General features: G+C 35.0%; 1 protein-coding gene across 1 annotated transcript; it reads right to left on the bottom strand.

Annotated features, from left to right (window-relative positions):
- Window positions 1-1,881: 1,881 nt before the first annotated feature.
- Window positions 1,882-2,380, bottom strand: LOC111915430 (uncharacterized). Its single transcript, XM_023911087.1, has 2 exons — window positions 2,095-2,380; window positions 1,882-2,012 (listed from the first exon to the last, which is right to left on the bottom strand). Exons 1-2 carry the CDS (start codon window positions 2,378-2,380, stop codon window positions 1,882-1,884), a joined length of 417 nt encoding a protein of 138 aa, XP_023766855.1.
- Between the last annotated feature and the right edge of the window lie 11,611 nt (window positions 2,381-13,991).

The following is a 13,991-nucleotide window of genomic DNA, read 5'->3' as shown; positions in this document are numbered from 1 at the left end:
CACCAGACCACATCCAAATCGAGAAAAAGGAAATAGGGCGGATAGCCTTCCTAAGCCCTTTAAACATTATTTATATATCTATACATATATGGGCATGCAATTGAATATATAAAAGCATAAATAAGTTTTCATAAGACATTTGAAGCATAAATATAATTTCAAGAGAAGATCGACTTGATGTCGATCTATAAAACAATTTGAAGGCATAAGTTGATGAAACAGTTTAAGTATAAGAAGCATTTGTTTGAATCATAGTCTATAAATAAGTTTGGATAGTAAATAAGTTTGTAAAACATTTCAAAGTAAAGTAGTTTGATAAACAGTTTGAACAGTGGTAAAAATCGTTGTTTTCCTAGTTATTAATCACATGTGATTAAATGCAATCACATGTGATTGAAGCAATAACTATAAGTATTTGACTTGTATTCCCCCCATAAAGTATTTAAAATCATTTCAAAGGTTGATTTAAGGGGTATGAACTCACTTGTGGTGAGTCGTTTGAATTGTAGTGTCGGATACCGTGCTAGGTGGCAAACGGAGACTTGTTTACTCGCACGAGCCTAGTTATCAATATAAGATCTGATTAATAATTACTCGTTGTGTTCTTACTTTTCAATCATTCAATCATAATTGCTTTCATAATCTCGATAACAATTCTCTTCAATTATAACCAAACAAACTTAAAATTAATGCATAAAACTTGAGATATGGAAGGAATGTACCATTTAAATGCTTGAATTTGTGATGTTTTCTTGAATTGTTTACTTCATCTTCAACCTTAAGAAAGCTTGAACTCTTTAATGGTGGAATGCACAACTGGAGATAAAAGCTTCCAATTTCCTTCTAAAATACGTCCCAAGCTTTCTCTTCAAACCCTATACAAGAATTTAAAACTCAATACAAGAATCAATTCAAAATTTACAAATCAAAAACTACGGTTTTTGAAGAAAAATCTGATTTTTACCCAATAATGGAGGAATTCGACCCAGATGATGAATGAGATGAAGTAGGAACTTAAAAATAACATAGATTGGAGTTTTAATGTTGGGTTAATTGAAGGAAATCGATACTTTGGTTAGGGTTTAAGAGGGTTCAACCGAAGATGGATTTAGAGGGGGAAGACGCACGCTTGTGAGGGTTAGAGATAAAAGGAAAATAAGAGCGTGAGGTAGAGAGGATAAAACGCAAGGTGTCAATTTTGTTAGGCAGCCCCAAAACGCATGCCTCGTGAGTTTTCAGACATGCAAATTGACGCATGACTTGTGCTTGTGGCTCAAAACGCACGGTCATAAAATTGGATCATGCTTTTTTTCTTAACCGTATGTTTTTAATACATGCCCATGTGAACTTTTTTTATTTGAGAATTTGCGATGTCGAGGCATGGTCTAGCTCTAGGTCGTGCATTTTTTGATTTAGTCTATGCGTTTCGAGCATGCTCTGTGTGCTTCGTATCTGTTTCTTGTAATCCTCGATGACACGCACGGTCTAAGGCTTAGGCCGTGCAATTTTTGGACCTTACCCGTGCATTTTGCAAGTTTTCCCGTGCACAATTTTTTTTCTTTCAAAACCTCTAAGTCCATGCACGGGAAAAAAAACTAGGTCGTGTGTTTTATGCCTATCCCATGCGATTTTTGTACATGCCCATGCGTTTTCGTCTGTAATCCTAAATTTTTATTTTACTTTATTATTTTATTCAAAACCAATTTGCTCTCGAACCTTATATAAGAAAATTATTTTGCACTGACCCCCCGAAAAGACTCAAAAACATTGCAACACGGATGAAATAAAGTAAAAGAAAGAAAATGAAAAGAAATACTTCCGATTTGCCTCTCGGTTATTTACCCTTGTTTCAAGTCTTTGGCTCGACCTTGCCCATAGATTTTACTCGATGTAGTCCGGGCATTCCAAGCTATCAACCTCCATGTCCTTCTCTTGGAAACCTTCATAAAAGACCTTTAACCTGTGACCATTAACTTTGAACATTTTTCCCATTTTGTTACTTTTAATCTCGACTGCACCATGATCATATACGTTAGTAACAATGAACACGTTAGTAACAAGGAAAAGGTCCTACCCAGCGGGACCGTAACTTACCGGAAAACCATTTAAGACAAGAGTCATCGAGTAATAACTTTTGACCAATCTCAAATGTCTTATGGGAGAGGTACTTATCATGGAATGCTTTGGTCTTGTCTTTATAGATGTGTGAGCTCTCGAATGCTTCATTTCTTATCTCCTCCAACTCTTGAACCTCTAAATTTCGGTGAACATCCGCTTCATCAATCTTCATGTTTAGCTTTTTGACAACCAAGAAAGCTTTATGCTCCAGTTGAACAGGAAGATGAAAGGCTTTTCCAAACACAAGTCTATAAGGTGACATCCCAATTGGAATTTTATATGCGGTTTGGTATGCCCAAATAGCATCTTCTAGTCTCAAACTCCATCTTTGCGATTTTTGTTCACTGTCTTCTCAAGTACAGACTTGATTTCTCTGTTTGACACTTTAGTTTGTCCATTTGTTTGCGGGTGATATGTTGTGGACAACCGATGTTGGACTCCATACTTCTTAAGAACTGATCCGAGATTTTGTTGCATAAGTGTGTGCCTCTATGACTAATAAAATATTTTGGAGCTCCAAACCTACATAACAAGTTAGCCTTGAAAAAATCTACAAGAACTTTAGCATCATCGGTTCTTGTTGCCTTTGCCTCTACCCATTTGGAAACATAATCAATGGCCCAAAGGATGTATAAGTTCCCAAAGGATGAAGGAAAAGAACCCATAAAATCAATACCCCATATATCAAATATTTCACAAACCAAGATGGGGTTCAAAGGCATTTGGTTTCGAGAACTCAAAGAACCGGTCATTTGACATCTCTCACAACTTTTGCAAAAAGTTTAAGAGTCATGAAAGAGTCGAGGCCAATAAAATCCATAATCTAATTTTTTTTTTTTTCTGGCGGTTCTTTGAGGACCGAAATGCCCTCCACAAGCATCACTATGAAAAAAGTTGAGTATGGATTGTACCTCATATTCTTCAACACATCTTCTTATTACCTGATTTGCATAATGTTTCCAAAGGTACGGTTCATCAAAAATGTATATTTTCGCATCTTTCTTGATCTTATCTCTCAGTGACCTCATGAGATCGGGTGGGAACTTCCTCGTGACCATGAAATTGCATATATCTGCATACCAAGGTGGCGTCTGGATAGCAAACAAGTACTCGTCTGGGAATATGTCATGAATGGGTGTCGCATCTTCGGGTTGAACTATTCGGCTCAAATGATTGGCGACCAGGTTCTCCTTCCCACTTTTATCTTTGATATCAATATCGAACTCTTGCAAAAGCAACGTCCATCATCTTAACTTCGGCTTCGAATCTTTCTTGGTAAGTAAGTGCTTTATAGATGCATGGTATGAATACATTATCGTTTTAGTTCCAAGGAGGTATTGCCGGAACTTCTCTAATGAAAAAACAATAGCAAGCAACTTTTTTCTGTTGTGGTGTAGTTGCTTTGTGCACTATCAAGGGTTTTGGACGCGTAGTAGATGACATGATGTGCCCGATCCACCTTTTGACCCAATACCGCCCGAACAGCCGTGTTGCTCGCGTCACACATGATCTCACACGGGAGATCCTAATTATGTGGTTGGATGATTGGAGCGGAGGTGATAAATTCCTTCAAACGATCAAAAACATCCTTGCATGACTGAGTAAACTCAAATTCAGCGTCTTTTTGGAGTAGTTGACACATCGACACCGTAATCTTTGAGAAAACTTTTGATGAGCTGTCGATAGAAACCTGCATGACCAAGAAACGAACGAACTTCCCGAACATTTTTCGGGTAAGGAAGACTCTTGATAAAATATATCTTGGATTTGTCAACTTCCAAGCCTTTTTGGGACACAATATGACCTAAAATCAATCCTTTTTCCACCATGAAAAGACATTTTTCATAGTTAAGCACAAGATCCGTGTCAATGCACCTTTGTATATATTTTGTTAGATTGCTTAAAAAATCATCAAATGAGTCTCTATAAATTGTGAAACCATCCATCAAGACTTCGATGATGTTTTCAACATATTCAGAAAAAATGCTCACTACGCATCTTTAAAATGTTGCGGGTGCATTGCACAGACCAAAAGGCATACGCCTATAAGCAAATGTGCCAAAGGGACAAGTGAAGGTGGTTTTCTCATGATCTTCCACGGCTACGGGAATTTGATAAAAACCCGAGAAACCATCTAAGCAACAGTAGTGAGATTTTCCCACTAATCTTTCTAACATTTGGTCAATGAACGGCAAGGGAAATGGTATTTTCTCGATGAGGCATTCAAATTTCTATAGTTAATAAGAACTCTCCACCCGTTTTGTACACGAGTTGGCACCAAATCTCCCTCAGAATTCTTGACAACTGTGACCCTGATTTTTTTTCGGGACAACCTGAACGAGGCTCACCCATTTACTATCAGAGATGGGGTAAATCATGTTGGGTTTTGTGTACTATAACACTACTATGGTGCACATACAACCCTAATAGCTTTGGATCTAAGTTTTATCTAGTTATACATGTAATAAAATTTCCAAAGCATGAAGCCTACAACTAGCATACAATTTTGATACATGAATCATAAAACTAGTTAGAATAATACCTCTTAATTGTAGCTTGTAGTTTGGCCTTTCAAGAGCTTAGCACTTCAACTGTGATGCCTCAAATGGTTCACAAACACCATGAACAAAAGAGGACTTTGAGAGAGAGGCTAGACACACTCAAATCGGTTATGATTCTCTTAGAATACATAGGTATCAATTTTGGCTAAGGGATAACACATATATATTGTAGGATTCCAAGAGTCATGGGTAAACCCTAATTCATACAATTGGGCTATGATCCATATCTCATATGGGCTAACTCTTCATGGATACTAAACTTATCCCATCATGGATCAATAGCCCAAACAATATATATCACTGATTTACATAATCAGTCACCGTTAATTTAATTAGTCTCTTTTGATCACTAAATTAATTTCAAATGAATTCTTAATCAATAATAAGTAAATATTATGATTTCTCAATTAATATATTATACTTATAATATATTAACAAATCATAAATAGCCTTTTTTCAAATATCCATCCTGTCAGATTGTTCTGGGGAAGGCAACCCAAATGGACCATGTTACTCTTGGGTCAAGTACATACCAATTATATTTATAGGCTTAAACACCTAATCCAACAGTCTCCCACTTGGATAAGTCTAATAACTATGATTGCAAGTACGACTCCGAAATCCCGACTAGCAATCGTAGCTCTCAAAAGCCGTTGTCGAACTCTGACCTAGTCAAAGGACGGGTCCATTAGATAAGGGATCATATATTCCTCCATTCTAGATATCGTATGGACTGAGACATGGATTATAATCATTCTCTCTGTCCATGTATTGTTTCCTGATTTCCGATTTATGATGACCGACTAATTGAACAAATCAAATCAGTCCAGGCTTGGCCAAGCACTTAGTGTTGTCATCACTAAATCATCGAGGGGACCGCAAATATCTCTTTTATCCCACATTGGGTAAAAGGAATGGATAAACTTCGACTCAAATAATTGCTTTTACTTACTCATCAAATCACACACAACAATATGTTTTTATAACACCAAGTTACTGGTGCGTTTACATATGTCAATGTGCAACGGACTTGTAAACTACAACTCACATGTCTTGGTTTCAAGAATATAAGATATTATTGTCTCACAATCACTCGTGATAAAATCCATGAAGTGATTCAGATGAGCATGGGTTTAATCCAATACTCGAACCTTATTCCATAAGTACTCATGAACACTGCAACAAACTTGTTCTATGTCTAAAACACTTCAGCCAGTCTACAGACGGATTCATGACAGTCTTTCCTCAATACCTACTTCCAAAGTATGATCAAATGTGGATAGTTTGGATAACCTAGTTACTCAGGAATTCAAAACATGCAAAGTGAAGCACAAGAATAATCGAATCTAATATGGTCTCAGAACTTTTGAATATAAATAAAACACCTTTTATTTAACCACCATATTGATTACACATTATTCATTGTATAATGTTTCGATTAATCAACTTAATACTTGAATTAAAACAATAGTTATCCCATGCTCCAAGCATGCACGGTATGTTTACCTATGGTCCTTACTTTGTGAAATAGATCAATTGTAATCATTTCCAATGACACTCATTTCACAATTCCAAATCCTTATCGTAAGTGTAAGAATACCAAGTCCTTGTCACTTGCTGTAATCTGTTAGATTCCAAGCTTATATGCAGTGATCCTTTTGTAATGACTATGTACACAAGTCACAGAGACTTTGCCAATTACAAAACTTTCCATTGGAGATTGTTACAAGACAATTCCATAGATACGAAGTCTCATAATCAAAGTACATTCCTTTGAACATCCTTCTTGCATAAAAGTTTCTAACTTACTCATAGATTCTTAATATCCAACTCCCATTATGGAACCTTTTCCATAATTTCCATATGACTATCCAATCTTAATAGAATCCTATCTATTCAGAATTATATTAATATGGTTCATTCCTTACTATACTTCCAATTGCCTACAAGTGACCAATCCTTAGCGAACCTTGGATTGTCCTTAGCAATTGTTTAACAACTTCATTCATATCCGGTTCTAGTCCTTTTTCCCTCTTAATGTCCTATGTCACACCCCAAAACCGGAACGGTGGAAACGTTCTAGGGTGGATGACGTCATGTCAAGTATCACAACATATGCAGTATAGTAATCAAAGTACAACAACCATTGCATTAATAGTAATAATTTTACATAGGTTACATTTCATAGAAACATCAAAGTAAATACAGAACATAACATAGATGCAGCTCAGTTCTAGGCTGACTTCGCAAAAGCTCCCGGGATGTACCTGTCTACGATGACCTGAGGATACAAGTTATTTTGAAAGCGAGTATCAGCATTTTTATAATGCTGGTGAATTCATAAGTATTTAGTGTCATTTGTATAAATACACATTTTTATTCGAAATAACTTTATGACAGATAGTAGTTTAGAATCTACGGTGTATTAGCGTTCTTTCCATAAAATCCTATATTTTCTAAATAATAGTAGTCTTCTACCAAGACTTGACAAATTTATGTTTTAAGAGTAATTTTCCCCAAAATACTATCATTACCAAAATACGGTTTTGACCTTAAAGGAATTATTAGAGAATCACAAGTAAAATACTAGGGAAAATAACATATACCTCAGCAGTAATACTGCTGACTAAGGCAAATGAAAACATAGACTCCAGGAGAGTATCGAATGAATGATACGCCTGGCTCAGTCTATCACAAGGAAATACAGACTCCAGACAGTATCGAATGAACGATACAGCTAGCAAAGTCTAAAACAAGGAAATACAAACTCCAGACAATATCGAATGAACGGTACAACTAGCAAAGTCTAAAACAAGGAAATACAGACTCCAGACAGTATCGAATGAACGATACAGCTAGCAAAGTCTAAAATATCTGGTAATCCTAAGTGGGTTGGTTTAAAGGTTTATAACGTGACCTAGTATATAGCTAGGAAAATAGGTCAAGATGGTTTCAAAAATACTGTGATAATTCTTGTTACCTTAAAGCCATGAATTATAAGGTAAACATAAAGATACTCGTAACCATACTAATTGACAATCGAATACTTGACGACCTGCTGGCGTCGGAATGAATGTAACATTTGTCACCCCTTGGCTTGATCGGCCGAGACTGTAGCTAGCAGTCAGGGTGTGGGAGTGTCTGTCCCATATAGATCTATACACACAATGCCCGCTCTCCCTCCAGGAGACTCTGGTTACCAACTTGACAACGGTGGAATCCGTGTCCCGAGGATGTATCTCGTATTTTGAATTCTATTATAAGTATTGGAATAATGATATAGGCTCACGAATGAACTGACTCCTTTGGAATTCTTCGTACTAGAAAGAGTAAATAGAAATCTCCTAACTATTCCTATAATAGTTACTAATGTTTCAGGTATATGATTGGTGAATGGAAGGATGCCCTTGCTACCCAAGGGAAACGAACTGGTTGATGGAAACCTTTATGTCTACACATCTATACATGATATATAATTAATAATTAAACGACCTTCGGACAGATAACCGATACCCACCAGACCACATCCCAACAAGCAAAAGGAAATAGGGCGAACGAGCCGTTCTAAGTGCTTTAAACATTATTTATATAACTATACAAATATAGGCATGCATTTAACGAAATAAAAGCATAGAAGACACTATGGTAAAACCTTTGGAAAATCCTTACAAATAAGAATTTATGACTCGATCTCAGTTTATAAAACAAGCTTTTGAAAATGATTTGATAAAATAGTTGAAGTGAAGAAAACCTTTGGAAAGCCTTTAACAAGATATTACGACTTGATGTCTCTTTAGTAAACAAGCTTTGAAAAACTTTGGATAACCTTTTAATAATTTAAAAAGGGATATTCCTACTTTAACAAGATTCGAAAACATGATTTGGAAATCTTAAGCTGGATAAAGCAGTTTAATATACAAAAATCTATTTTGCTATACAGTTATTAATCACATGTGATTTATCTAATAACTGTACAGTTCAACTTGTATTCCCCCCTATAAAAGCAATTAAAATCATTTAAAAGGTTGTTTCAGGGGTAAAAAATTGAGTTTATGGACATAAACAATTGAGTTTATGGACGTAAACAATTGAGTTTATGGACGTAAACTCATGTTTGTCCATTCTTCATGTGTTTTGGTGGTTGTAGGCTAAGCATGCAAAGTTCTAGACCCAAATACAAGCCATACAAGATTTTAAAAGCATTTAAACACCCCTTTGGAGGTGTTTACGGTTTTGGGAGATCCCCAAACCGTAAACTCATGTTTACCCTCTTAAATTCATGTTTTCGGGTTCTTAGATCATTCATGGAAGTCCCTAGGCCATTTGCTAAGCATTGGAAAGGTTTTGGGAGAGTTTTTTGGGCATCAAAACCCTCTTTTAAGGTGTTTACGATTTTGGGATGTTCCCAAATTGTAAACTCTTGTTCTTGGGGTTTTTGGATGATTAAGCCACGAATTTGCAAGTGTGATAAGCTAAACAACAAACTAGGAAGGTTAACTTACCGTTTTGAAGCTCGAAGGGGCGATTTTTGACCAAAACCTGATTTGTAGAGAGAGAAAGTAGAGAGAGGAGGCTCCTAAGGTGTGAAAAGGTTGGAATGAAACCCACTCAACCCTTATATAGGGTTGAGTTTACAGCCTGGGTAGGGTCAACCCAACACCAACCGCAAACGGGGTTTTTCACGACTTTCGTTAAACACGACAATTTTTAAATTATACCTCCTTAGTTTGGGTTCGCTTGACGGATATTATTTAAAATATTCCAACGGGCTTAAATCCGGCCAAAATATTTTGAAATAAATGTGGCAATTTTTTGGATTGCTTAAATGCGGAGATGAAACAATTGAAAATTTCGGGTTGTCACATCCTAGGCATTTGGAAAATCAGAATAGGAGAATATTATAGCACATGCAACTGATCCTATATCCGAAGCATATGGGACATGATTCATAATGTCTTACATAAAGACCTGATACTTTACCAGTCTCTTGCTATAACATTTCCATATATAGAATTTCCTTATGTCGAATCTTTTCAACATAACATTCATATATGTCCTTGACTAAATTTAGTTAAAATCTCAATCTACACTTTTAGAATTGAAATGAAATATAAGTTCCTCTCCCTTAATTATAGCAAAACAACTTTTCAACCCCTGCAACTTTGCGAATTGAAACATTTGTTTTCTATAATTAACATTGCTAACTCGCAACACTTATCATAATAATTATGCTCCCACTAGCATAATAATTATTAATTATTATCTTACTAGCATAACACTTATGCTCCCACTAGCTTTGACATGTACTCAGAAATCAGTTGGACTTCTAGAAATCAATACTTATTGACTTTCTTACCAAAGTTTAGATTTATGATACAAGATGCTTCGATAAGCCTTTATCTAAGCTCATACACCTTTTATTAGAAAGTTGATATGTGTGTCTAAACTATTCATAACTTACAACAATAAGTTTCGAATGTTCAAACTATTTGCCATTTCTCACAATTCGAACTATGAAAAGGGATATCGTAATCATAATCGAATTTGAGAATGCAAATATCACAATTGTTATCTCCTTAAAATCTACTTAGTGAAAGCGTTTCCTCACAATCATTTTCATGAATTAGAGAGAAACCTTATGACACTTAGATTTTATGGTGTATGTGTTCCTATCAATGCAAATTTGTTATAACCATAATCAAAAGACAAGGTTAGTGACAAATCCAAACCCATATGGACTGAACTTGTTCAATCTTAATTTCTTGCCACCTGACAGCACAAGGGCCTACCACTGCTTCCAAGTTGTTATGTAAACAATTGAGCACTCATAGAACTCACATGCATTGTCACCTTCAACTGGAATGGGCATGAAAACAAGAATATGTCAACACAATAGGTTAAAACCTCAAGTCGTGGGCTAGTTATTGAGAATAGGTTTATTCTTGATTAGTTCTTGAAGCTTTTCAAGATCTTTAAGACTCACACTGACCTCTTGACATATAAGACTCTCTTTGTCAAGAAACATTACTTGACAAATAAATATTCAAGAGTTAGTGTGGTTTCTTATCAAGACAAAACACTTCACACAATTGGTCTTAATTGAGCATTGTCTTATCCAAGACATCACAACTTACCAAATTCAAATGTACAAGAGTAAGAAACATTTTACTCTACATTTGATAAGTGTTATAAACATTTCTTAAGATTATGTCACTCAAGGAACAATCTTAGAGTATGACTCTAAGACTTGATTTTGGAACGAAGTATGATTCACCTTAATTGATTTAACCATTTCAAACATTCTTGATTCCTCTTCTTAGCCATACAAGTGCACTAAGGTGTCCTTAGAGGATCAATTGTGATATGGTTTTCATAATCATTAATATGATCATAAAACATGATACTAAAGTACTCTTCTTTCCTTTCAGATTGGAGAAACTTTTATCTTTCTGCCTAATTTGATTCTTCATATTCGTTCTGCTATCTATTGAAACTTTTTCAACGATTCAGAATTATACTTAATTTGTAAGTATAACCATATTTACTAAACTTTAGTAAATCATAACGAATAGCCTTATCGTTCTTCGTGGTGAACCTGACCAGTGCACAACCAAGTGTACCCGATCCCATAGTCCTTCACTTGACTCACATATACATGTGAACAAGGAGTTAGTCTTAATTTTCCAACGACGAAAATTCTCATTCATCATACAATACAAGTTGCACGATTTCAAGTTTCTATCCAATTGAAGCTTGGGTGATGAGAATCTTTCCTTATTTGGTAAATTTTGACACTACTCCCAACGAAAGAATCAAATCCATATTGCAAAAAATAGAAAAATACAAACATCAATTTTCACAAATGTCATTGCAAGGAAATATAAATAAGATAAAATCAAAATTTTATTCTATATTTATAAAATGCGGAAAACCTTTCCTTACAATGCAAGTACATATGAAAACTATGTTTCTAAATATTCCTAAGAAATCTATCATAACTCCTAGGATCTACTCAAAAATCCGATCATCGAACCATAAGATCGAAATCCATCTCTTCGCGATCAGACTCAACATGCTTTTCCTTTAAGCTTCCTTTGATCCTACAAAACATCAAAATGTAATCTTATCACATCATGTATTAAGAATCTACAAATAGGAACTTAATAGAGTTAGAGAGTTGACTTACCTAAAGCAGAGTCAAACTTTTTGACTTTACCATCCTTATGGTCCTTTAGGTAGATACGGCAGCTTCGCAACCAATGCCCCTTCTCTTGGTAATAGAAACAAACAAACTCTATCGGAATGATACATGGGAAAATCACAAACTTAGCTTTTCTCTTTGATTCTTTCCCATTGGGATGAGAAGACTTTTCTGGACTCCCAATGTTGCCATTGCAATGTCCATGGAAGTTTGGTAAGTAGATCTTCCAATAAAATTTGTTTTACTAGTACGCCAAATCATTTCTAATTCGGAAACAATTAGCAAGTAGGTAAGATCGATAAGGGACATGTCGTGGACTGTCATATAGTAGTCTTTAACAAACTGACTATACGACTTGGGAAGTGACTGAAGAACCAAGTCAACAACCAAATTCCTTGACACAACGACTCCAAACATTGTCAGCCTATCAATGTGTGACTTCATCTCCAAGACATGTGTACACACAGACCTTCCATCTTGGTGTTTGTTAGTCCATAGGGCTTGAGTGACCTTGAACTTTTCAAGTCTTTGTGGGTCAAGGAGAACTATTGGAGGAGCCGGAGGAATTGAAGTTCCACTACAACATGAAGAAGGGATTAATCTTTCACCTTGATTGTCTTGTGGAATATCATCTTCATAAGGAAAGCTTTTTCCATAAGATTCAGGAAGACCATAGTTTTCTGACCTAGACATCTATAATGGGAGAATATTCAAGTTAGTTGATTTAAGTCCTTAATATAACATCCAAATGAAATATTAAGGCTAGGACCCAACACAATATTCTACAATTCGAAAGAGGGATGCTGTAATCCAATTGTAAAATATTTGAAGGTAGGTAAATGACGATTTACCAATTTCCACCATGAAAAACGAAGTTGATTATTAAGTTTTAAATGAATTGAAATTCATAGATTCTTTTGAGATTCATTGAACTTTTCAATGGCATGTTTAATCTCGATTATGCCCTTCAATTTTATGACTGGTATGCCGAGGATCACAAACAAGGTGTGAATAATCATCCAAATTAGCTTGGTACACTTAATGTTACAAATCATTCAATCAATGTGCCAGTTAACCACACACGCTCCATTGATCCATGATTAACATCAAGTTACCCTTTGCCACACATTGTCAGTCCCAAATTAGTGTGTCGGTTAACCACACACGCTCCATTAACGACTTAACAAGGTGCAAAGTGCAATTTCATGGGTTAGCACCAAATTCACATTTTTCCTAAGTAACTAAGATTGGGAATTTATAAGTGTTTAGTTACTTGGTATTTTCATTATACTTTTAATGAGAATTAATGTCCTATCGTACCTGTTCGGGTAACGACCCTCCACCAGTCAAGGAAGCGGTGGGTGAGAGTGGACACACATTAAACCACCATTTTATAGGCAGTAACCTTATACCCACCTTATAGACCAGCTTCGTGAATGAGGTCTACTAACGGTAAGACTGACTTTTTACTTATACATATAATGTATTAAACTTTTTAATTTTATATAGTATAAGGGTGTATTTTACACATTTAAAATACTTGGTGGTTTAATCTATTAATAAATTATACTCTTAATTTAATTAATCTTAAACCATGTTCTATTGGATTTATTAAACTTCTATCTTAATTAAACACTTTAATTAATTTAATAAAGTCTATAAGATGTAATTGAACTATTCAAGGCATCTAGGTTATTAAAAATTCAAAATTAAAACTATTTAATTAATTTTTAAGTTATGAACCCAAGAGATGAATCTTTTGAAACCTTTCAATTACTAGATGTTTTGGAATTCAATATTACAAATTAAAACATTTTAATTAAAGTTTTCAAATTCCAAAACTTGAGGGCAAGTTTTGTAACTCTTGAAAACCTTTTTATTTCCATAACTTATGAGCTTAATGTCATTTTAATGGGTGAGACCTTTCATATTACATAACTTGAGGACAAGTTATGGAAGTCATTAAAAAACATTTAGATCAATTTTAATAAATAGAATTATCATATAATCTAGGATTGATCTAATTTAACTCATAAGGCAAGATAATTCATATCAACAATTTACAAGTAACTTTGTTTATCATATAACCAACAATTATCTTAAAACTTTGA

The sequence above is a fragment of the Lactuca sativa genome, chromosome 3, assembly GCF_002870075.4.
Source record: "Lactuca sativa cultivar Salinas chromosome 3, Lsat_Salinas_v11, whole genome shotgun sequence".
In the NCBI taxonomy this organism is placed as follows: domain Eukaryota; kingdom Viridiplantae; phylum Streptophyta; class Magnoliopsida; order Asterales; family Asteraceae; genus Lactuca; species Lactuca sativa.
Note: the sequence above shows the minus strand (reverse complement) of the source record. Positions and strands in the feature narration are given on the sequence as shown.